This window comes from Brassica rapa, chromosome A06 (genome assembly GCF_000309985.2).
Source record: "Brassica rapa cultivar Chiifu-401-42 chromosome A06, CAAS_Brap_v3.01, whole genome shotgun sequence".
In the NCBI taxonomy this organism is placed as follows: Eukaryota; Viridiplantae; Streptophyta; class Magnoliopsida; order Brassicales; family Brassicaceae; genus Brassica; species Brassica rapa.
The window spans coordinates 23,876,780-23,900,201 of NC_024800.2; the positions used below are offsets into that span (position 1 = coordinate 23,876,780).

General features: G+C 38.1%; 8 protein-coding genes and 2 non-coding genes across 14 annotated transcripts; 7 read left to right on the plus strand and 3 right to left on the minus strand.

The window, feature by feature from the left end:
- The first annotated feature begins 143 nt into the window (after nucleotides 1-143).
- On the plus strand, nucleotides 144-2,494 carry LOC103874994 (protein SULFUR DEFICIENCY-INDUCED 1). The gene is made up of 4 exons (XM_009153438.2): nucleotides 144-407; nucleotides 1,344-1,556; nucleotides 1,697-1,852; nucleotides 1,948-2,494. The coding sequence occupies exons 1-4, from the start codon at nucleotides 267-269 to the stop codon at nucleotides 2,356-2,358; spliced, it is 921 nt and encodes a 306-aa protein (XP_009151686.1). The 5' UTR covers nucleotides 144-266; the 3' UTR covers nucleotides 2,359-2,494.
- Nucleotides 2,495-3,166: 672 nt separating this feature from the next.
- LOC103874993 (pantoate--beta-alanine ligase) lies at nucleotides 3,167-4,795 on the plus strand. Its single transcript, XM_009153437.3, has 4 exons — nucleotides 3,167-3,871; nucleotides 3,945-4,058; nucleotides 4,150-4,281; nucleotides 4,427-4,795. Exons 1-4 carry the CDS (start codon nucleotides 3,287-3,289, stop codon nucleotides 4,547-4,549), a joined length of 954 nt encoding a protein of 317 aa, XP_009151685.1. The 5' UTR covers nucleotides 3,167-3,286; the 3' UTR covers nucleotides 4,550-4,795.
- Nucleotides 4,796-4,947: 152 nt separating this feature from the next.
- LOC117126336 lies at nucleotides 4,948-5,067 on the minus strand. Its single transcript, XR_004448908.1, has one exon. It is a non-coding gene; the product is annotated as a U6atac minor spliceosomal RNA (small nuclear RNA).
- LOC103874992 lies at nucleotides 5,065-8,412 on the plus strand. Of its 5 annotated transcripts, none has more exons than XM_033273769.1 (9): nucleotides 5,065-5,358; nucleotides 5,391-5,420; nucleotides 5,711-5,884; nucleotides 5,974-6,294; nucleotides 6,384-6,600; nucleotides 7,011-7,139; nucleotides 7,248-7,577; nucleotides 7,669-7,931; nucleotides 8,020-8,410. In XM_033273769.1, the coding sequence occupies exons 3-9, from the start codon at nucleotides 5,781-5,783 to the stop codon at nucleotides 8,186-8,188; spliced, it is 1,533 nt and encodes a 510-aa protein (XP_033129660.1). In that variant the 5' UTR covers nucleotides 5,065-5,358; nucleotides 5,391-5,420; nucleotides 5,711-5,780; the 3' UTR covers nucleotides 8,189-8,410. The 5 variants fall into 5 exon arrangements, with proteins under 5 accessions (XP_033129660.1, XP_033129663.1, XP_033129661.1 ...); XM_033273772.1 differs by having other exon boundaries at nucleotides 5,974-6,290; nucleotides 6,392-6,600; XM_033273770.1 differs by having other exon boundaries at nucleotides 5,065-5,420.
- Nucleotides 5,181-5,266, minus strand: TRNAM-CAU. The gene is given in 2 exon segments: nucleotides 5,181-5,216; nucleotides 5,229-5,266. It is a non-coding gene; the product is annotated as a tRNA-Met (tRNA).
- A 730-nt stretch (nucleotides 8,413-9,142) lies between the features above and the next one.
- Nucleotides 9,143-11,370, plus strand: LOC103874991 (cyclin-dependent kinase inhibitor 3). The gene is made up of 3 exons (XM_009153433.2): nucleotides 9,143-9,721; nucleotides 10,754-10,948; nucleotides 11,019-11,370. The coding sequence occupies exons 1-3, from the start codon at nucleotides 9,363-9,365 to the stop codon at nucleotides 11,086-11,088; spliced, it is 624 nt and encodes a 207-aa protein (XP_009151681.1). The 5' UTR covers nucleotides 9,143-9,362; the 3' UTR covers nucleotides 11,089-11,370.
- A 712-nt stretch (nucleotides 11,371-12,082) lies between these two features.
- On the plus strand, nucleotides 12,083-18,469 carry LOC103874989 (BTB/POZ domain-containing protein At5g48800). The gene is made up of 4 exons (XM_009153430.3): nucleotides 12,083-16,312; nucleotides 16,386-16,452; nucleotides 16,529-17,671; nucleotides 17,739-18,469. The coding sequence occupies exons 1-4, from the start codon at nucleotides 16,209-16,211 to the stop codon at nucleotides 18,285-18,287; spliced, it is 1,863 nt and encodes a 620-aa protein (XP_009151678.1). The 5' UTR covers nucleotides 12,083-16,208; the 3' UTR covers nucleotides 18,288-18,469.
- On the minus strand, nucleotides 18,406-19,491 carry LOC103874990 (cytochrome B5). The gene is made up of 3 exons (XM_009153431.3): nucleotides 19,251-19,491; nucleotides 18,895-18,961; nucleotides 18,406-18,820 (listed from the first exon to the last, which is right to left on the minus strand). The coding sequence occupies exons 1-3, from the start codon at nucleotides 19,335-19,337 to the stop codon at nucleotides 18,558-18,560; spliced, it is 417 nt and encodes a 138-aa protein (XP_009151679.1). The 5' UTR covers nucleotides 19,338-19,491; the 3' UTR covers nucleotides 18,406-18,557.
- Nucleotides 19,449-21,428, plus strand: LOC103874988 (protein LOW PSII ACCUMULATION 3, chloroplastic). Its single transcript, XM_009153429.3, has 9 exons — nucleotides 19,449-19,691; nucleotides 19,817-19,972; nucleotides 20,082-20,129; nucleotides 20,213-20,252; nucleotides 20,360-20,460; nucleotides 20,545-20,737; nucleotides 20,831-20,929; nucleotides 21,020-21,137; nucleotides 21,229-21,428. The coding sequence occupies exons 1-9, from the start codon at nucleotides 19,614-19,616 to the stop codon at nucleotides 21,347-21,349; spliced, it is 954 nt and encodes a 317-aa protein (XP_009151677.1). The 5' UTR covers nucleotides 19,449-19,613; the 3' UTR covers nucleotides 21,350-21,428.
- Nucleotides 21,429-22,081: 653 nt separating this feature from the next.
- Nucleotides 22,082-23,382, plus strand: LOC103874986 (60S ribosomal protein L13a-4). Its single transcript, XM_009153428.2, has 4 exons — nucleotides 22,082-22,404; nucleotides 22,644-22,760; nucleotides 22,847-22,934; nucleotides 23,057-23,382. The coding sequence occupies exons 1-4, from the start codon at nucleotides 22,133-22,135 to the stop codon at nucleotides 23,198-23,200; spliced, it is 621 nt and encodes a 206-aa protein (XP_009151676.2). The 5' UTR covers nucleotides 22,082-22,132; the 3' UTR covers nucleotides 23,201-23,382.
- Nucleotides 23,383-23,422: the final 40 nt, after the last annotated feature.

Consider the following 23,422-nt stretch of genomic DNA (forward strand, 5'->3'; position numbering starts at 1 on the left):
ACCAATAAAGGTACCAAAAATATAGAGAGAGAAGACGGCAATGGTAAAATGACACACATTTAGCTCGGTCACCTACGTGTGGTAAGAAGTCTTCAGGTCACGTGGCATATACTAAGAACAAAGCCGAGATATTGTCCGAATTCATTTACTAAAGTTACAACAGAACGCATATATATATATATATGTATATTTTTGAAGTTGTCTCTCCCAGCGTGTATAAATTAAGACACTCTGTATAGGCTTTAATTATTCAGAGAGAGAAAGAGATGGAGAGAAGCTTGAAGAAGATGAAGAGTAACAATACCAACTCAACAAGAAGCAATCTGATGAAAGATAGTGAACTGTTTCATGTGATTCACAAAGTTCCATGTGGGGATACTCCCTATGTCAAAGCCAAACATGCTCAGGTACATATTCTTCTTCTTTGAGTTTTGCTTTTTGCTTTTTGTTTTTCAGTTTTTTTTTTGCGAATCAAACTCTTACAAGATCACACATTCATTTATATGGTAGTTTCTACCGATTTCATCTACTACTTTATAGACTTTATAAATGAAAAGTATTCAGATATAAGATAGAAGTATGGAAATACATATGTTTAGTGTGAATTTTGGTGTAATTTGGATTGGATACTGTTGTATTTTTCTGTTTGGATTAAAAATTAGTGAGTGACTTGGTCGCTAATTATAAGACAAGCCATACTTGTAATCTGTTTAAAGAAAAATTTATGCCTGAAAGTTTGGTATTCCCTCCGGTTTTAGGTTTGTACATACTATTGTGAAAAAAAAAAAGGTTTGTAAATACTACAAAGACAACTAAATTGAAACGACAACTAAATTGAAACGGAGTGAGTATTAGTAGTTGCAAAGTTGTTAAAACCGAGTTTGAACGATGGAACAAAAAGGTAGTTTTGTTACTATAATCTCAAATCTTTTTCCAAATTTTTAGCTAATTGTGCAATAAAACCAAACTGATTAATATGTTACGATGTAGACTACAGCACTAGAAAGTAATCTTGTGGTGTGCGTACGAGAGTCACTAGTTTTCTTTCGGTAAAACGAGAGTCGCTACTTGCACCAAAACGTGCGGATTCATTATTATTCGCGTTTACTTTTCATTCGAGTGGTGCAAAAAGTCTCACGTCCCAAAGATTATTCTTCTTTACAGTTTTATATTAGCACATCCTCTCATACTTTTGATGCTCACACTTGCTCACATATGATATATATATATGCACATATATAAATATTTAATGGGAATAGTGAAGTTAGATTATTAGCAAATAAGAGAACGTAAATATATGCAATTTAACCTTTTTTAAAACGTATATATATGTTGGTTTGCAGTTGATAGAGAAGAACCCGGAGATGGCAATAGTGTGGTTTTGGAAAGCCATTAACACAGGAGACAGAGTAGACAGTGCTCTCAAGGACATGGCTGTTGTAATGAAACAACTTGACCGTTCTGAAGAAGCCATCGAAGCCATCAAATCTTTTCGTCCTCGTTGTTCCAAGAACTCCCAAGATTCCCTCGACAATGTCCTCATCGACTTATACAAGGTCCTACTATAACCGCACATTTATCTACTTGCACTCAAATATAAATAAACTGTGGGTCTTGGAGATTAATTAGTCTTAAACTATTATTAATAATATGTTATCAAAGCACTCATATGTGGTGATTTCTTACAAATGAATAGAAATGCGGGAGAATGGAGGAGCAAGTTGAGTTGTTGAAGAGGAAACTAAGGCAGATCTATCAAGGAGAGACTTTCAACGGTAAACCCACAAAGACCGCTCGATCCCACGGCAAAAAGTTTCAAGTGACCGTTCAACAAGAAATCGCAAGACTACTGGTATATAATGATCCAATAACAACATGTGACCAACTTATGTTTGTTTTATTTTCCGCATGGTGGACTAACCATTTAACATGGAATAAATATACCAGGGGAACTTGGGATGGGCATACATGCAACAAGCCAAGTACTTGTCAGCAGAAGCGGTATACAGAAAAGCACAGATGGTGGAGCCAGACGCTAACAAATCTTGCAACCTCGCGATGTGTCTTATCAAACAAGGCAGGTTTGAGGAAGGAAGATCGGTTCTTGACGATGTTCTCGAGTCTAGGGTTTTGGGTGCGGATGATTGTAAAACAAGGCAACGAGCTGATGAGCTCCTGAGTGAGCTAGAGGCTTCCCTGCCACTTCGGCGAGATGCTGAGATGGAGAATGTATTGGGGAATATCTTAGACGATGATTTTGTTCTTGGGCTTGAACAGATTACGACCACTAGTTTCAGATCTAAGAGATTGCCAATCTTCGAACAGATCTCTTCTTTTAGAAATCAGCTAGTTTGCTAACAGTTTGATTTTATGTTTCCTAAATGTATCATATATATTTCGTGTTTCATAGTTTAATGTGTTAGAACATATAATGTTTTCTTGCGTAAATTCTGTAAATACAACAATAATAGTGTCACCTTGAGGACTTCTAGTTGCTTTACTTACGGTTGATATCAGTGGTTGAGTGTTAAGACTCCAGTGGATCATCGGTTGGATACGATATAAAGTTTAACATGGTTTATCCATAGATAAAAAATAAATATTTATTACTGAAGACGAACATATAAGAGTTACATGTCTTAAAATCTTTATTACACTGGATTTTTAATCACGGTAAATATACAAATATAAATTTTAGTAGGAATTGCAAAAGACGAATTTCATCCGATAAAGAACGGACGTACTGACATGACATAGAGAAAACACGCTTCTTTGTTCGAACTTGTATTGCAAGGAAATCTATAGGTACTGGATCCGGTCTCACACAGATTTGAACTCACTTACCTCAGATGCAAAAGCTGGCTTGATAGCTTTCAACTTCTTGGTTCATAGAGCCTATTACTGTGGATAAAAAATTCAATGATTAGGCATAATACCGCAATTTAATGAGTTAAATTCCATGTGCTCACTAATTGTACCGGATTAAACCAAATTCAAAACATAGCACCAGGTTCATTAATTTAAATTAGTTTGAGTACGAATCCAAAGAACCAGTTATAGTCAAATGTTGAAATCTATCGAACCGGTTAAAAGTTGAAAGCTATCAAACCAGGATACGTTTTTGGTCAAACCGAAATACTTGGTTTTGTGTTCTTCTTGGTTCAGAGAGCCTATACCGGAGAGCCATTTTTTATCTGCTCGGGAACAGCGACAAAACACCTTAAACAAACATCGAGTTCTGTCTGAATCTCCCCCAAATCCGTCACTTCAGCAGACCATCCAAACAATGGAAACCAGAGAACCAGAGGTCATCAGAGATAAAGAAGCGATGAGAAGATGGTCAAGAAGCATGAGATCTCAAGGGAAGACCATCGGTTTGGTCCCCACGATGGGCTTCCTCCACGACGGTCACTTGTCTCTCGTCCGCCAATCCCTCACACTCTCCGACGTCACCGTCGTCTCAATCTACGTCAACCCAGGCCAGTTCTCCCCCACCGAAGATCTCTCCACTTACCCTTCCGATTTCTCCGGCGACCTCGCCAAGCTCGCCGCCGTTTCCTCCTCCGGTTCTGTAATCGTCGTGTTCAACCCGAAAAACCTCTACGACTACGACGGCGTTAGGAATGAGAAGACAAACAGCGGCGGCGGAAGTGGAGGAGGGAAGGTGGTGAGCTGCGTGGAGGAAGGTGGGTTAGGACACGAGACGTGGGTTAGAGTAGAGAGGTTGGAGAAAGGTTTGTGTGGGAAGAGCAGGCCTGTCTTCTTCAGAGGTGTAGCCACTATTGTTACGAAGCTTTTCAATATCGTCGAGCCTGATGTTGCTATGTTTGGCAAAAAGGATTATCAGCAGTGGCGGCTTATCAAGAGAATGGTGAGAGTCTTACGAGAATGAACGCTTGTGAGATTTGACTTGTTTCAGATTTAATGTCTCTCTTCTTATACAGGTTCGAGATCTTGATTTTGGGATTGAGATAGTGGGATCGGATATAGCTAGAGAGAAGGATGGGCTTGCTATGAGTTCTAGGAATGTTCATCTTTCAGCTGAAGAAAGGCAAAGGGTATAGCTAACACATCCCATGTTTTGCATTACATTGCTACTACTTGCTGATTGAACGGTTCTGTTTTTTCTTCTTCTTAATGTTGTGGCAGGCGTTGTCTATAAGTAGGTCACTGGCCATGGCTAAAGATTCTGCACAACAAGGGCAAACCAGTTGTAAAGAGCTTAAGGATATGATAATTTCAGAGATTGTTGGAGCTGCAGGAAGAATTGATTATGTCGAGGTAAGCATCATATTATGACGGAACATACATTTAACTGAACCAGCAAATTTGATTGGAAGTGGAATAATCTGGTGCGAGTAAAATAGGCTTTATGCACATAACATTCAGTGTTGATGTGAGGAATGATGGTGTGTACAACATGCAGATTGTTGATCAAGAAACTCTTGAAGGAGTAGAACAGATAGAGAGTGGAGTAGTGATTTGTGTTGCTGCCTGGTTTGGAACGGTTAGGCTCATAGACAACATTGAGATCAATGTCGCAGTCTAATTCCCACTTTCCGCATCCATCTCTGGTTCGTTGACAGGAGCTTCTAAGCTTTGTTGAATGTGATTGACAATTATGCATCTGAAGCCTTGGGAGAATCAACATAAACTATCAGCTGAGGTTGGAAACACGAACGACATATGACTCGTAATGTCTATCTTTAAACTCGAACATCAAGTGTGGGAGTTTTGATTTTGTTATTCTCCTAATACAGAGTTTCATTTTATACAAAACAAGTTAGTCACGCTTTGAGGATCTATCTAAAACGTTAATTATGTTTACCCAATGAATGGAACTTGTCATGCCAATCACTTTGTCAAGCTCCTTGTAGAAGAAAACAAGAGATCATGACAAGTAGACTGAGTAAGAAGAGGCTCAAAAATAAAAAAAATAAAAGCCCAAAAAAAATTGGGTTAGATCCACCCGAGGGTGGAGAGCCTTAACCGGATGTGTTCAGGACCCGAAGGTCAATCCCGTCTCTGTCAGAGGAGATGCCAACCATCTCTCCTTTCTACGAACACGTTTGGTTATGCTCTACTCACTACATATATACTCAAAGTAAAACGACTAACTAACCGATGTGGGACGAAATATAAATTAAGTCAGCGTTTCAGTTGAGAAACAAAAAGATTAATGGGGTGAGAGAGGCTCGAACTCTCGACCTCAGGATTACTCAGATAGCTATGAGACCTACGCGCTAGCCAACTGCGCCACCACCCCTGTTGTTTACCTAGCTCAGAAACATTCTTGAACTACGACGATGAGACGAAAACTCTTCTAAGGCAATATCTCTGCTTCTTTCTCAATTCGTCCTTGCGCTGTTCTCCTTCTGAGTTTTACAGGTCTTGGTTCTTGGTTCTTGCGAGTTTTACAGGTCTGTTCGCCAGTTTCACACTCTAGCTTATCTGAGTTTTATTGTCTCTCCCCGAAGCTGACTATTTGACTCTTGAATCTCAATGTAGATTAGCCTCCCTCCTTAATGAATGTAATTTCTGTTTCTTCGGATTGTATTCTATACGTTATCTGACACTGGATATTCAAAACCTCCTCAAACTGAATGTCTTAGATACAAAACTTTGTCTTTTCTTTTCTTAGCCTAAAGCCTTGTTGCAATTCTTGTTTCTGAAATTTTGATATACTTATTTTTTTCTCCTTGTGATGTAGAGATTGGAGTGTGGGATGATCTCCTTGCGAGATTAAGCATGTGTTTGTCGTGAGTTCTAAGGTTTTACCAATGGTTGGACATGCTGTATCTCCATCACTATGCATTCATCTACAGATGCCTACGGTTCACTTTAGTAAAATAAGCTGTCTCTCTAAGAATCCTTGTGCCCAAAGGTTAGATTTTTATTCTCTACATTATCAGCTAACTACAAAGCTGCTCTGTTGTTCTTGGACATGTGATAAAATTCAATGCCGTTTCGTAGGAAGCCTTTTGGGAGTTGCGGCATCACTTGTAGACCATCAGGGGAAGCTCGCAGACGTTATGTTTCTACCTCCTTGAATCTTGGAGATTATTTATCTCGTGGAGAGTCTTCTTGTAAGTGTACTTGCTTGGCATCTCTGGCAGAGTTTGATGCTGTCGCTGGTTCCGGTTGGGTCCCTATCGGTGACCAAGTTCTCCTTATAGCCAGTGTTTTCCTTACATATATGGCTGGAGTGATTCCTCTTCAAAACTCTGCTTACTCTTCCACAAAGAACACCGTGGAGGAGAATCCAGATGTTGGGACTTCAGAATCTTCTGGTAGGTAAGAGTAGTATAGCTGTATAGTACCATCAATACAGCAAATTGTTGTGTATTAACACAGCCCCCTTTGTTCTATACTTTTGGCTTTGGGGACACAGATTTTGAGGGTGATTTGAAGTCTGTATGGGATGTGGTGAAAGCAAAGCTTTTAGATTCTTTAGACGCCATCAAGCGTGAGAGTTCACTTGGAAGCAGAGTCCTGAAAGCCAAACCGCCTCAAGGGAAACCCCCGCTGAGCTTGTATGCGATATCTGAAGGGCCACAGATGTACTTGCTCTGGTCATGTTTTCAGAAACTTGAAGAAGAGGTCAGCTTTGTACATGCTTTCTTCAGTTTTTCAGTTTGAGCATATTTGGTTTTTAAGAGTTTCCAGTGATTTATAGTTCAGGGGTGTATATCATCATTACCAAAAAATAGTGTATCAGCAAAAAGCAGCATATCCATTTTGAGTCAAGTAATTGCATCAATGTCCATGTTCTAGCATAGAAGATACCAGTTCATGTAAAAATGTTGAAACACACAAACCTGCTTAAAAAAGTTATTGTAGGTGAAGATTTGAATCAAACTTCCTTTAGCAAGAACTTATTGACTCATTTTTTTTGTTTCCTCCTTCGCTACTAGCAAGATCTGTTATTTTCTTCCCTTAGTGACATCCAAGACACTAGTTTGATATGCTTTCTCCATACCTTGTGATCAGCTATTGTATTTGTTCTGCAGACAAATAAGATATCTAATACAACCAATTCGGATGAGTGGATAGTTAGTTTTACTAATATTGTCCGCAAAGCATATCAAGGAGCATGCACGGCTTGGCTAAAAAGGGAACTGTGTATGGAAAACACTGAGGTAAGTGGATCATATATAGTGCAAAACTATATATATATTATTTTGTTCCTTTCATTATTTGAATACCAGATTTGAAATGAACTCCAGAATCTATCCCATGATGTGCAGGCGATTACTCCTTTGCTGAACAAAATGCTCAATGCAAAGGACGCTATTTTTGATAAAATAAGAAAATCAGGCAAGGAGGATCTGTTTGCAGACTTCTTATATTTTCACAGATTTGGATCTTCCAGGAAAGCTTCCTGCTACGACCTTACCTTGTTTCGCACTCACGGAGTTGCCATTTTGGAAGACTTCATCATAACTTTAGCAGATGGGGTCGCTAGCATCTATCTAGAGCTCATTTCTGTAGACAGCAAGTTTTCAAATGAAGTGAACAGCGGAGGATTAGATATCTGTAGCCTTTCTAGTAGAGCACTACAAAAACTACGTAATGAGGTAAAATAAAAACACTTCCCATTGTGTTTATAGTTCAACCTTACATCTCATCTCTCATGGAAAAAAAAGGTTTCATTTTCTACTTTGGTAGGTAGCTCTATACCAGTGGTTGCATCAGAACATGGAATCAGTTGTGTCGATGTATGAGGATCGCTTTGACCTCTACGTTCTTCAAACTCAAGTTATAAACAACCCTGATGGTGGTGATGATGTAAAAGGCGGTAATTGGTGGAGAAAGCTCACACCGGGAAAAGCTAAAGCTGCCTCATCATCAGCACCCTTACGATACTCCGTAATCAGTGACTTCTCATTGCCTGTTAAACGAACAAAGGAGCTTAAGGCTCTATCGGGATGGTAAAGCCTCTCTCTTTCTTTTACCTCTGATTACAAGACTGGAAGTACATAGAGATGTTACATGAGAAAGTGTTTGATGTGTGTACAGGAGGTACTACTTCAGTCTGTTTCTGGAGTTGTCAGATATTGGAATGCCAATCATCAAAGTGGTGCTGGATAAAGTGAGTAGCATCATATCATTCTTTCTTGTCACCTTGATCGGTAGATCAGTTGGGCTCATCTTCACCGGAATTAGACAATCTCTCCGGTGGAAGTGAAATCTTATAACTGAGAATTGTATTTATTTTTTCTTACCGTCGACCTCGTTTTTTGGTGCCCTTTTGATGATTCTTGTTTAGGAAGAGATAAGCAGATGAAATATTCTATGAACTTCCAGTTTTGGCATTGACTCAATTATTTCAACAATATTACCATTGTCCCTGGTGCTTCTGTCTCTGAAAATAGTGTATTCTTGTGCAATTCAGAAAAGTATGTTCGTTCATGAAAACTCTGACCAGTGTCATCAATAATCCCTTAAAAGTTAATCACAAATTGTCATCAGTAATCCCTTAAAGTTAATTACAAATTTGATGTCTTAACTCCTAAATTTACATGTGATTTACTTACCTGATACCATATAAAAGAAAGAAAGGGAAAATCATCGTCTAGATTAGAGGACCTAGAGTTAGCTAGCTAAACGTTGGGAATCATTACAACTTCGTGTTTGAGATTGTAAATGAAAGTTAACTAATTATGGTGCAAGTTAAATGCCTAGAGAGGGGGTTAGTCTAATATAGTGACCTATGATGTACTAAGGTTCATAATGCTTCTCGGTCTTTAGTACTTCATTGTGTAGTAAATTAGTGTCTTCACTCTTACTAGATTTGGATTAAACAGAGCTCATATCCTCATATATTATTTTATCTTAATTTCTTGTTTTTAAAACATATTAAAGTTTCCAAATATTAGCGTATATTTTCAGTTTTGTGAAATGTTCAATGATTTTTACATGAAAAACATGGTGAACAGCTAACAAAAAGTATTATGTCAAAACATATGTAAAACTGTGAGAACACAAACAAATTTAGTAAACCATTTTTTTATCAATCTTATTATATAATTCATTCTAGTGCTATTATACAATATGATAATAGTATAGATAAGTTTTTGAACAACAATAACAAAAATCTTAAAATGCTATGTAACAAATTAATTACAGGACCTGAAGAATAAAAATGATGAATTTGTGGGGTCTCAATTTAATTTATACAAAATAAAAAGGGCTCACCTTTTTTTCTCATTTTCTCTACATTTAACCCCACAAAACTCGAAAACCATTTCCCATTTTATTTTTCTCGCCTCGCTTCCCTCCTCGAAGCTTTTTCCCTCTCATTCTCTCTTTCCCGCTCTCGAGCTAAGCTTCCCCCTCTCCCCCAAAATCAACCTCCCAAAATGGGCAAATACATGAAGAAATCGAAGGTTACCAACAACGACACGGAACCCACCGAGCCAACTTCTCTGGGAGTTCGCACCAGAGCCGCTAAAACCCTAGCTTTGAAGCGGCTCAATTCCTCCGCCTCTGATTCCGCTTTGGCCGGAGACTCCTCTTGCTACCTTCAGCTCCGCAGCCGCCGCCTCGAGAAACCAATGGCGCTGACGGAGCCGAAACAGCCGCCGAGAATTAAGGAGTCTGCCTCGAAGGGTCGGGTTAACTCCGGCTCGGGCTCGGTTCGTGTAGACGGAGATGATTGGTTCGGAAAGTCTGATGCTTTTTGTGGAGAGAACAGTCCTGATTTTGAATCGAGACAAAGGTTCGTCCTTTTGTGCCCTAGCTTACCAATTCGATGCGTTTCTCTGTTTGTCTTATTAAAAAATGTTAGTTTTGGGTTTAGATTAAGACACGAGTTCGTCTGGTTTTGTGTCATAGCTTCTTTTTGCCCAAACTATGAAGAGCGTTAGGCTTCTTGTTTGCTCAAATCAAATGTTTTTTTTTAATTATTATTATTATTATTGAGATGAAAATAGCTTATAGTACAACTAGAAATAAATGTTTTTTCTTTCTTTTCTCATGTTTAATTTACCTGATTGGTTTGATTTTATATTCGACTTTACTCCTCTTCTGATGTACTGCTGTTGTTATTACTGCTCACTCTGATCTCTTTTTGGTGTTAGATTAGATATTTCAGAGTTATTGTTTGTCTGTCTCATGTGTACCACGTTGCAGAGGTTATCAATGTTAACAAAAGCTCTTTTCTTTGTGTATACATATATGTATCGTTTTATATTAACTACTTCGGTTCAGCTTATGATCCTTTTTTGTGCATATTATTTGAGTCCTCTCCTCTCCTTGAGGGGCTAGTGATTCTGCAAGTGATATGCATTAGGGTTTAGGAATAGAGCTCTGGGATTTGGTCTTTGGGACATTCACTGTAATTATTTTAACATATGGTTTTTTCGTTTTTTTTTACTAAAGGGGGTTGTTGTGTAATTGTCAGTAGCTTTTAATATGTAAGATCATATGAAAAAATGGAGACTTTCTTCATAAGTGTAGTGCAAGTACTGTGGTGTGGCGTCATGTTCATGGGACCTAGTGGGTTTTTTGCAAACTTGGGGAATACTTTTGTAGGATTCTCTGTTTTTTGGGCAACTTCTCTCAATAGAGGACAACGTGTTTTCCTTCTCTTTGTTATTTATTGCATAGCGTATCAGATGGGACCATAAACTCATAAAGTCTAGCTTTTGTTTTTTACTTAAATCAAGTTTCTCTTTTTCTCTGGATGTTCAGTTTTGGTTCAGTTTTTGATTGTCTTTGTGTTGTTAATTGTTTATTGATTTTTCTTTAGCACAAGGGAGAGCACGCCTTGTAACTTTACTGAGGATCTGGAGATCATTGTTACACCAGGGTCTAGCACAAAGTCGATGCGCACAGCAACCAGAGATTGCATAAGGGACCGAGATAGCTCAGTCCCATCAACTAGTGAACTGGAGGAGTTCTTTGCCTATGCCGAGCAGCAACAGCAGAGGCTGTTCATGGACAAGTAAGGATTTTTTTTTTTTTTTTGCTGCATTACAGTAGGATGAACACTCATGTGTTTCAAAAATCTTCAGGTACAACTTCGACATTGTGAATGATATGCCCCTCACTGGACGCTACGAGTGGGTACAAGTCAGTCCATGAAGTTCAAAGGGAGCAAGCTCCAGTGACATGGTGTGGAAGTAGAATGTGGTGAATTTAACAGACTAACCGAACATCGAAATCCTTTATAAAGGAGTGTAATCTTAAGTAATAATGCGGTTAGAAAACAAGTTGGTAAAAGTAGATTAGAGACCTGAACCTCACACCATTTGTACTAATCTCTTTTGGTGAATTTAGATGCTTAGTGAATTTGTTTGCTGATCTCTGTTTCTGTTAAGTCTTTTCTGTCATGTTTGTTTATTCAAAGCTATCTGCATATGGTGATGATGATTGATGTGGACGTGTGTAAACATGTTCAATCTTGGCATGTAGTGAGAAAATGATGTAGATGTAGACTTTAAATGGGTTCACGTGTGAACTTGGTAGCTGAGTCCTCACTCTTGAAATCTGAAATATATTACTCTTGGTTCAACTACACACAAAATGGTCCCTCCTTTTGACATAATTCTCATGATTTACAGCACGTGAACGTGTATGGGGTGTGAATAATTAGAGGTATAGCATTGATCATTAGTGTTAATTGTTATTTCAATTGTAATGTAACTTGTAACGTGCATGGGTGTGAATAATCTGAGATATTACTTGTCCCAATGCTTGAAATAGACACCCTAATTATTACAACAGAGTTTTATCAGACAGGGACAAAAAGATGAGACAACAAAATATATTGCTGTGTTCATTGAGATTGAGAAGATCTCTGTTGTTTTTAACTTTTTTCTATCGTCTCTCGGAAATTGGCCAGCCCCATGTGATGGAACTGTAAAATTTTATCTCGAAACCAATCATTGTTCTTTGTTTTCTCTAATCGCTTGAAGTGAATAAAAAGGTGAATGAGATTGAAAGTGAATCCATTAAACGTTAACAATACGTACGTACATACCTGCATAGATACAGACACACGTATGGTGATGTATACATATACACACGGGGTGTTGTTAGATCACGGGTTTCGCTGACTAATACGAATAATGTTTTGGGACATTTAGATTCGCTTCGGTCATATCTTTAACCAATGCGCACTTGGGGGTATCTGTGTTCAGTTTATTCAATGTTTTGTTTGAACCTTTTAGTACTATTTGCTAGAAAATGCCAAAAAGATGTTAGCACTCACTACGAAAGCCTTTTGTCTTTTCGTTTGTTTTCTTCTCACACTCCCCTTGCTCTGTGGCTTCATCCTTCTGATTACCCTATAGGCCTTAGCTCATAGGCATGTTAATGTGAGCCAAGGACTGAGGGCCGCCCATGAGAAAAGCAAACATTTCTTGGCTTAACTTTCAAAATTTAAATAATTATGCACAGAATAACCAAACTTCTAAACTGCCAAAATTATATAAATTAAACATGATCGTCGTTGCTTTTAGTTTCATGAAGGGACCGGTCTTCTTTTTTTGGCTAAATGGTAAATATCATTTTAAAAATAAACGGTCGAGACCTACAAGATATGATAAGTAAACTATAAAACCTCTAAAACTTACTTCCACGGCAAAAAAGGTAAAAAAACATAAAAACAAAATCAATCGAACTCAAAACCGTTATGCTTTGGAGCGAACATGACATCAAATATCAATACAAACTTATAATGGTCAGATCGGTCTTCGCCCTAAAATAAGATATTAATTAATTAGCTGAATAAGACAATCTCCACATATTGTTCACATCTCTATATTTGGTGTAAGATATCATTTGTATCATATGATTTGTATCCTTTTACTCCGTTAACCGACTGGTTTATAGGTATACTTTCATCTTTTATGATATCCTAAATTATTTTATCTAATATTTTTTCCATAAAAACTCATTTTGTGGATTTTAATGAAGTAGCGTTCCATAAAAAAAAATCTGTGTTTCTTTAACTTTATAAGTGATGAGATTTATCTGTTGTTGTTGACAATTTTCTGCTATTGAATTAGACCCCAACCTTGCTACTAATTCCTTTAAAACCAAGTTTATGGGATGCTTGCATATGCAGTTTTTTTTCCAAATGTAATTTGTTCAAGTAGCACTTTCCAGCAAATTTGTTGGTTTTAGAAAATAGCTCGAATGTAATTCAAACTTGCCAATTCTAATTGGACTACACCGAGCTATAAAATATCGGTCAGAAATTTAAACTCCTACTGGGTTGGGTTCTTTTGAGCTTAAAGAATAAGGCCAAGTCCAAGTGAGATGTGTAAGGATCACTTCAATCTACTTTTTTTACTAAAATATAAAAACAAATGATGTGATGCATAGGATGCTTGATTGTATGGTTAGCTCACAAAAATATAGAAAAATGATAGGAGAGGAGACCAAACAACAATAATGACAATCAAAGCGTTAAATGTACGAAGCGCGTGCAAGGAGACATATGATGCGTTGATAAAGGATCTCCTTTCGTTCCATGTCTACTGTGTCTTTTTGTTTTTATCCTTCTAACCCCATTACTTATTGTCTTTCACAAGTTGACCCTCTACATTTTCTTTTCCTTATTTTTCTGTTTCCATATGTTTTCAGTTTTTCTTTTATTATATGATTTTTTGAGTTTCTTTTCAAATTTCCATAATCACCGGGAGAATACAATTATTCCCATCATTTCAGTTTTTCAAAAAGTTGAAAGCATGTTTTTCAATGTTAAAACTAAAATTTCTTGAGAACAGTAAAACGATTTATATAACATATAAAAGGTCAAAATTTTATAAACAATATGAACTCACAAACTACGAAAAACACTGATTGTTACCCCTGCTTAACTTTTGTGTATACAATTTAACATTTGATATAGAAAATTAGATAGTTTATATTGGTTAGAAGACGGCACCGAGTGTTTGTGTGCATTTACCATTTACACGTAGTACTTACATAGTACTTCAACAATTTTAAGGAATTTATTTTTGATATTTGTAAACGCAAACGAAATAAAACTCTTTGGTTATTGAATATTGATCGGTGTTTTCGTCTGCATCTTACATAAAATGAGAATTTCTTTTGTTTTCCTCATATAAATGCAAACCATATAATTGCATTTGAAACAAACAAGTTTCGAGTGAAACGATGTACGGAACATGCTAAAACTATATATTGTTTGGTTTGCATGCCGTGAAACTGTGAGAGTAACGCAATTTTAATTTTATGTCCTGTTAAGTTAGTTAGCTATGCCATTTTATGTTAAAATTCGAATTATAAAAATAATTAGACTAATCAAATATCTAAAAAAACAGTTAATTTTTTTACAAAAACCAACACGTAAAAAAACACAATATGATCTAGATTTTGCTGAGTTACCCAAGAAAAAAGTATAAAGAGACGAGTGGGCTTAAGAAAGTTTTGACTTGGTAGTAGATTAAAAAAAGAGACAATGCTTTTGTTTGTATCTAATCAAAACCGAAAATAAATAATGGAGGTGGAGAAGACATCATTCTCACATAATCATCTCCGCATCTTTAGCTTTTGAATACTAACCAATTCATGGTTCGTGGTGGTCAAGTGGTTGAAGAGTTCACCCTACAAGTTGGTGAATCACTTGAACATCCTTATACAGTTTTTATCCTATGCGAAAATATATCTGCATTAAGCATTTCCAAAAACAATTAATAAGCATGTGGATGTGAAAGAAGAACGTGATTAGGGCCCTACTTGATTCAAGCAATAACACTAATCGACATCACACGCAAGACGTAACACAGCCCAACCAACAGAATATCAATTTGTCTGATTAAGAATAATATTTCGTTTCTGTAGAGGGGCGAGTGTGACTTTAAAGAGCAAGTCTTTTTCGGAATATTAAATTTTATGAATCAATTATTTACAATATTTAAGAAGAGATGTATAGTCATACAGTATTGACTTGACATGAGTATTGTGTCGAATAATGAATAGGTTAATTCCAAGGGATGGGACGATGAGTCTTTGTCTGGAATCGTTCACATGAATATGAAAACAAGAGACATACCAGTGTTAAGAACTTATACTATATATGACAGATTGAGAGCTGCAGTAATCTGTTACTTTACAGTTTAGAGAAAGTTCATAAACATAAAAAATATATGATTGGAAATAGCGAAGAGCATCTTCCACTCTATTAAATACTACAAAATAGAATAAGAAATAGAATAATGAACAAAAATAATATCGCAGCTCTACAAATGAAGTAATATTTTATTTTTTGTTCATAATTCTATTTTTCATTTCATTTTGGAGTAAAATATATAATGCGGTTAGAGATCCTCTACTTTCTAAGCCAATAGTTTCTAACTTTGAATTTGATGAGCTGACCATAAGCAAAATTAGCCAAAAACCTTTTGGTGCAACGGTCTAAAACAATTGTTTATTACTTTCTTGTGAGGCAATCTTGGTGGTTTGTATTTTTCTCATAACAGGGTTAAAATGCACGAGGTTTCTTGAATGAGAGAATAAGCTGCACAAGGAGGACTTAGAAGCGGATCACTGGTGCCAAGTCTACTGATGAGCTACATCAAGCTTTATGATGTAGGTAAACTTCAAACTACTATTGTAGGAGTAATACTCTTTCTCACCCGCAAGAGAAGAAAGAAAGGAAGAAGATAATGACAAATGATGACAAGAGACAAAGCAAAACAAAAAGATGTTTTAAGAATATAATAAAAATTCCAAAATTAACACTCCCTTTTTTTCCTTTTCTGCTTTAACTTTTCCCACTCTGCAAATCATTTTCCCTTTGGATTGAAGCCTTTCGACACCTTTTCTCCTTTTTCTCACACCTTTATCAGTATGTTTTTCTTCTTTTTGCTCATATGTTCTATTCCAACTTTGTATAGAATCTTTTTGATATCCCTAATAAAACGGAGCTTAATTCACGTTTGACAATTGTTGCTTGAAAAAGATCTGTTCTTGACATTTCAAAGTAGGGAGAAAACTATGGAGGGACAAGCAAAGGGGACCCAACTAAAGACAAAGACAAAAAATTTGGATTTGAACAAAACATGACCAGGTGTTATGATTAATGCTCATTCAACACTACTATTACCATCATTATCTCTCTCTCTGGTTTTGGAAATCTCCAGAGGAAAAAACTAACCATCACCAAACTACAACACTTTTAATTGGTTCCTTCTGCATCTTTCTCTGCTTCTTGAACATAATTATTCTTCATGGACAAGCATCACCCTCATCTTCTGCTACAGCATCATCAACATCTCCACCACCACCAGAAGCTCTCCCTTGCTAAATCTTCTAGGCAAAGCTGTAGTGAATGGTATTGTTTTCTTCTCTTTCTTCTCTTTTCACTGCCATCCTCTTACTTAAGTTTCTTTCCTGAAACTTTACAGGATCTTTCGAGACGTTCCAAGTGATATAACCATTGAAGTAAACGGAGGAAACTTTGCTCTTCACAAGGTATATCCATACTTATAAAACATTAACAGTGATATGTAGTTACTGAGAACCAATGTTTGATTTCTCCATCTCTCAGTTCCCTCTAGTCTCCAGAAGTGGAAGAATCCGTAGAATCGTCGCGGAACACAGAGACTCAGACATCTCCAAAGTGGAGCTTCTCAACCTCCCAGGAGGAGCAGAGACATTCGAGCTAGCAGCCAAGTTCTGCTACGGGATCAACTTCGAGATCACCTCATCAAACGTCGCGCAGCTCTTATGCGTCTCTGACTACCTCGAGATGACAGAGGAGTACTCCAAAGACAACTTGGCTTCGAGAACAGAGGAGTATCTCGACAGCATTGTCTGCAAGAGCCTCGAGATGTGCGTCCAAGTCTTGAAACAGTCGGAGAATCTCCTCCCTCTGGCAGACGAGCTCAGCATCGTAACCAGATGCATAGACGCCATCGCATCAAAGGCCTGCGCCGAGCAGATCGCCTCGAGCTTCTCGAGGTTGGAGTATAGCAGCTCGGGGAGGCTTCACATGAGCAAGCAAGCTAAAGGTAACGATGGAGGAGGAGGAGACTGGTGGATTGAGGATCTTTCGGTTCTTAGGATTGATTTGTATCAGAGAGTGATGAACGCTATGAAGTGCCGCGGCGTGCGTCCGGAGAGTATAGGAGCTTCTTTGGTGAGTTACGCGGAGAGAGAGCTGACAAAGACAGGACATCAAGAACATGAACAAGCCATTGTTGAGACGATCGTTGCTCTTCTCCCAGTTGAGAAACTCGTTGTCCCTATAAGTTTCCTCTTCGGGTTGCTTAGAAGAGCGGTGATGCTCGATGCTTCGGTGTCATGCAGGCTTGATCTAGAGAGGAGGATTGGTTCTCAGCTTGACATGGCGACGTTAGACGATCTCTTGATCCCTTCTTTTCGTCACTCCGGAGATACTTTGTTTGAGATTGATACGGTTCACAGAATCTTGGTGAACTTCTCGCAGCAAGGAGGTGATGATAGTGAGGATGAAGAGTCTGTGTTTGAATGTGGTGATGATAGTAGTCCGCATACGCCTTCTCAAAGCGCAATGTTTAAAGTTGCGAAGCTTGTAGATAGTTACCTCGCTGAGATTGCTCCTGATGCTAACCTTGACCTTCCCAAGTTCTTGCTCATTGCGGAAGCTTTGCCGCTTCATGCTCGCACGCTTCATGATGGGTTGTACCGTGCCATTGATCTCTATCTTAAGGTAAACTTAAACAGTTTTTGCTTTTCTTGAGTCTTGTCTTGTTGATACTTATGTTCTCACTTCTCAGGCACATCAAGGGTTGTCTGATTCAGACAAGAAGAAGCTGTCTAAACTTATAGACTTCCAGAAACTCTCGCAAGAGGCAGGAGCACACGCTGCGCAGAACGAGCGGCTTCCTCTGCAGTCCATAGTTCAGGTTCTCTACTTTGAGCAGCTTAAGCTCAGAAGCTCCTTGTGCACTTCTTACTCAGACGAAGAGACAAAGCCAAAGCAGCAGCAGCAACAGTCATGGAGAATCAACAGCGGAGCTCTCAGCGCAGCGATGTCCCCCAAAGACAACTACGCGTCTCTGAGGAGAGAAAACAGGGAGCTGAAGCTCGAGTTAGCTAGGCTGAGGATGAGGCTCAACGATCTGGAGAAGGAGCATATCTGCATGAAGAGAGATATGCAGAGGTCTCATTCGAGAAAATTCATGAGCAGTTTCTCAAAGAAGATGGGGAAGCTTAGCTTCTTTGGGGGGCATCATGGCTCATCAAGAGGATCAAGCTCTCCATCGAAGCAGTCTTTCAGAACTGATTCAAAGGCGATGGAGAGAACATGCGCAAGCATGGATTAGCTCTGTCATTTTTCTTTCTTATATATTCTCTTTACCTGTTGCTGCTTGTTAAAGTGAGTGCCAAGACTAGGCTGTGAGTGAGTGGAATGATAATGATATTATTGTCAGTTACACTGAGTTTAATCTTTTGTAAATGGATTTGATTTTGATTAAAGACAAACAAAAGGTCTCTTAAGAGAATATATAATATCTGAAGTCTTACAAAGACAGGCAGAGATAAAGAGTGTAAACCCACTTAGACAAACACTCAACGACCCAAGAACTGAGTCCTCAAGAGGAAGGAGTCTTGGTGTAAGAGCGGATACCGAGAGCCAAGCCTAAGATAAGGAGAGGAACAAGGAACTGAAGGATCTTAATGAGAAAATCCGAGCTCTTGTTCTGGTTAGACTGGGTCTGGTTTGAAGGAGGAGCAACAAACTTGGTTTTGGCTGGGACAGTGGCGGAGTCAATATCACCGACGTAGTACTCATCAAGCATGGCTTTAGCAGTGGAGCTGTGTCCCACATCCTCAAAGTCATCCGTCGCGTCTTTCCCTGGAAACCAACACATTGATAAGTGCCCAAACATGAACTACTAACAAACCAAGAAAGACGTGTAAGGTGGTTACCTGTGGAAGTCAAGATGACCTCGTCACCACCAGGATGATCATCCAAGAACTTGGTCACATCATATACCTACATATACACCATCAAAAGAACAAAAGCTTAAGCCTTTAAGCGACCTTTTCAACTATTCACATATCACACGTAGTCAACAAGTTCAATGATACGAGATCAATGAAACAAACATGGAGAGTAAGCAATCACATTCAATAAAGAATCAGTAGGATTTTTAGCAAAGGGATCCAAATTATCAGTGATTTAGAGCATAAGCAGAGCAGATCTACGTTACAGTTGATAGTGCGATCCAGATCTTATCAAATAATGAGAGATCAAACCAGAGAGAGAGAGAAGAGAAGGGAACCTTGCCGTCGATGACGATCCAACAGTCCTGGTTGCTAGTGTGCTGAGAAACCTCCTCCAAGGTGAACACTTTGCCGTCTCCGCCCATCTCCCGATGATCCTCAATTATTCAAAGGGTTTCTGGTGGAAGGTCGAAGGTAAGTGATTGGCTACTAATATAATTAGCTTAATAGATCTGGCGCCTCGCTGATAAATGCTTCTTGCTTCGCTTAATCATATTTTTTTAATTAATTAAATATTTTATTCCGTTTATTTTACTGGTTGATATTTAATTTCTTTTTATATTTATAATAAGTTATTAATATTTATCTCAGTTTCCCTCCACAAAATATTAAAGATACAGTTTCATTTTTCTGTGGACCATATGTCACCTTCCTCCTTCTCCATCGCATCCACCGTCTCTCCGGCTTCTCTTGCCGGAACTCTCGTCTCTAACTCTAAGGTAGATACAGTATCCGTTTGTATACTGACTAATAATCCTACATGTGTTGTTTCAAAGCATCTCTCAACTGAAAGAACAAGTCACACACGCATCATACTGAATGTTTTTTCAATCTTGTATTGTAGACTGTTCTTGGTAGTGGTAGTATATATTGGAAGAACAATGATGCTACCAAGACGAATAGGAATCTCAAGTACAGAGTTTGTTCTGTTTCTGGAGGGTCTAACACATCTGTGGAGAATGTACCTTTTCCTCGTGATTACTTCGAGCTCATTAACCAAGTCAGCTTTCTATTTTGCTCTTCTTCTTAACACCAAATTAGCTACTACCAATTTTGAGTTATGTAAAGCTAAAGCATTAGTGTGGATATGATGGATGAAAAACATACAGGCAAAACAAGCAGTTGAAATGGCGTTGAAGGACGAGAAACAGTTAATGGTGAGTGAGTTTTGCAATGCTTGTTTAAAAAATGGATCTCGTTTATTATTACTGTGATCCAAGGGAACCTTTTTTTTTTACAGGAAATTGAGTTCCCAACATCTGGTCTTGCATCTGTGCCAGGTAACTAACTACTTTCATCTTCTATGCTGTTTTTTTTTTTAATTCGCATCTTGCTTATTAGATATTACTGTGTGTTTTCTGTTGCATTGTTACTTGTGTTGTAATAGGTGATGGTGAAGGAGCGACAGAGATGACAGAAAGTATGAATATGATACACCAGTTTTGTGACCGCCTTATATCTCCTGAAAAGGCTCGAACCACAAGAATTGTATGCATTCAAACTTATTGTTATCCAACTATTTATAACAAGTTTCAACATCTATAAAAGTTCTGCTTAACATGATGATTTCAGTTCTTCCCGGAGGCAAACGAAGTCAAATTTGCTAAAAAAAATGTCTTTGAAGGAACTTACTTTAAGCTGGACTATCTAACAAAGCCTTCTCTCTTTGAAGACTTTGGTTTCTTTGAGAGAGTAAAGATGGCGGATCGAGTGAAGCCTGAAGACGAACTGTTCCTTGTTGCATACCCTTATTTTAATGTCAACGGTACAATACACTCAAACATTCATCATCTTGTTAACATTATATACATCTGGCTCATTCCTTTTGTGGTGTGTTCCTATTTTGCCAAAAACTCAGAGATGCTTGTAGTGGAAGAGCTGTACAAGGAAGCTGTTGTGAACACTGAACGAAAACTAATCATCTTCAATGGAGAACTTGACCGCATACGTTCAGGCTGTATCCTTTTTCTTCTTCTCATCAAATGGAACTAAAGTAGAACTCAAAAGAGAGAGAGACCTCTTGTTTCCTTTAATACATAACAAAAAGACTATCCAAAGTTCTTTTACCCAAAACTTGGTGCACTGACAGAGACACTTCTTCCCAAGATGGAGACGGTTTACTACATCCACAACTTCAAGGGACAAAAAGGAGGTGTCCTTTTCAGGTTTACTTCTGCTAAAACAAAAGAAAGAAAGACAAATTGATATCCTCTTGTTTCTTGATCTTTTGCTGAATCAGTTGTTGTATTGATGTAGATGCTATCCAGGTCCATGGCAAGTCCTGAGGAGAACGAGAAACAAGTGCATCTGTGTTCACCAGCAAGAAACCATGCCTTCTCTCAAAGAAGTTGCCCTAAATATTCTTGCCTCTGCTTGAGTTACATTCTTGTACTTAAACTTCTTCATGTAACATACCTGTATATTAGTCCTGAACATATTATCCAAAATCCAAAACCCAAACCAGAACCAAACCGAAAAAGCCGAGACCGAAACTAGACCAAAAATTACAAAAGTTCCGAAAGGTTTCTATATTTCTAAATCCGAAAACCGAAACCGAACCGGACTGAACTGGAAACCGAACCTGAGACCGAACAGATACTCAAATATTTTAAATATATTAAAAATATTAATTATTTTCATTTTAATATCCAAAAAATTATTAATTACTTTTGTAATATATAATATAAAATATCCAAAAAAAGAGAATTACCTGAATTCCAAATATTTTTTTGGTTTTTTCTGGGTTTAACTAAGGTTTTAGGATTTTTTTTTAGTTTTTGGCTTTAAACCCGAACCAAAATCGAATTATTTATAGTTCGATTCCACTTCAAGTTTTATAAAAATATAGAAACCCGACATTGTCCGAACCGAACCGATCCGAAAAATATATGATTCCTATTCCTAATGGTTACTAAACATCCCAGTCCGATTAATCCAAAAACCGAATAAACCGAATGAGTTGTCGTCATTCATAATTATATGATTTGAGTTTTTAATGGACTCTTAGGATCACCAACGGGCCAAAGCACATAAATTATTCGGCCCATTAGAATACATTAAATAGACGAAAATAACCCTTAAACCCTAGACTACTCGAATATAATTTCTCGAGTGTGTCTCTCCAGCCGCTAACACACACTCACAGAAGGTGAAGCAAAAAATGGTGTCGGGATCAGGTATATGCTCGAAGCGCGTAGTCGTCGACGCGCGCCACCACATGCTGGGGCGCTTGGCGTCTATCGTGGCCAAGGAGCTCCTCAATGGGCAGAAGGTCGTCATCGTGAGATGCGAGGAGATTTGCCTCTCCGGTGGACTCGTTCGCCAGAAAATGAAGTACATGAGGTTTCTCCGCAAACGTATGAACACGAAGCCTTCTCATGGACCCATTCACTTCCGTGCTCCCTCCAAGATCTTCTGGCGTACTGTTCGCGGGTTAGTAGATCGAAAGATCTATCCTTTTATCTTTTAAGTTTCTTAAAAGTTCCAGTTTTTAGGTTGCTTGTGTAACACGGTAGCTATTACATTTTGTGTTTTATCGCTCGTGTTCTTATTTAGATCTGTCTGTGCTTTTAGTATGGGTTTTATAATGCTGAGGTGTCAAGTTATGTATGGTTGTATTCAATGCATGATGTTTGCTGAGGGAAAAGTTTGTGTGTGGTTTGATGTTGCAGTATGATTCCACACAAAACAAAGCGTGGAGCTGCTGCACTTGCACGCATGAAGGTGTTTGAAGGTGTGCCTCCACCTTATGACAAGGTCAAGAGGATGGTCATCCCCGATGCTCTCAAGTTTGTCTCTTTACACTCTTCTCCTTTTTTCTAGTTTCACAAACTTTCTACGTTTGTGTATTAATTATTCTTTTTTTCACCTTCAGGGTCTTGAGGCTTCAAGCTGGTCACAAGTACTGTCTGTTGGGCCGTCTCTCCTCTGAAGTCGGGTGGAACCACTACGACACCATCAAGGTATGCATATTCCGCTGCACCGTTGGTTTTATTTACATAGATGAAATATCATTAGCTTATGAGGTTTTGTGGGTTGTTAATGGCTTCTGATGACTGATGTAATACTAATATCGAATGAACAGGAGCTGGAGACGAAGAGGAAGGAGAGATCTCAAGTTGTTTACGAGCGTAAGAAGCAGCTTAACAAACTTAGAGCCAAGGCTGAGAAGGTCGCTGAAGAGAAGCTCGGAGCACAGCTCGAAATTCTTGCACCAGTCAAGTACTGAGATGATGATCAGTAGTAGTTTGTCTTTGCATGTTTTTGAGCCGACCTATAATACTTTTTTTTCACTTTCACTTAGTTGCATCGGATTTTGCCCGAATGTTTTCTTTCTTCGGTTACAAACTTATTTATATCCTATGTCTTTGTACTCTCTTTTTAGCTTCAATCACAATTTATTTATCCTTTACTTTGGCATGACAACGTTACTGAAGCAATTTAACCAACA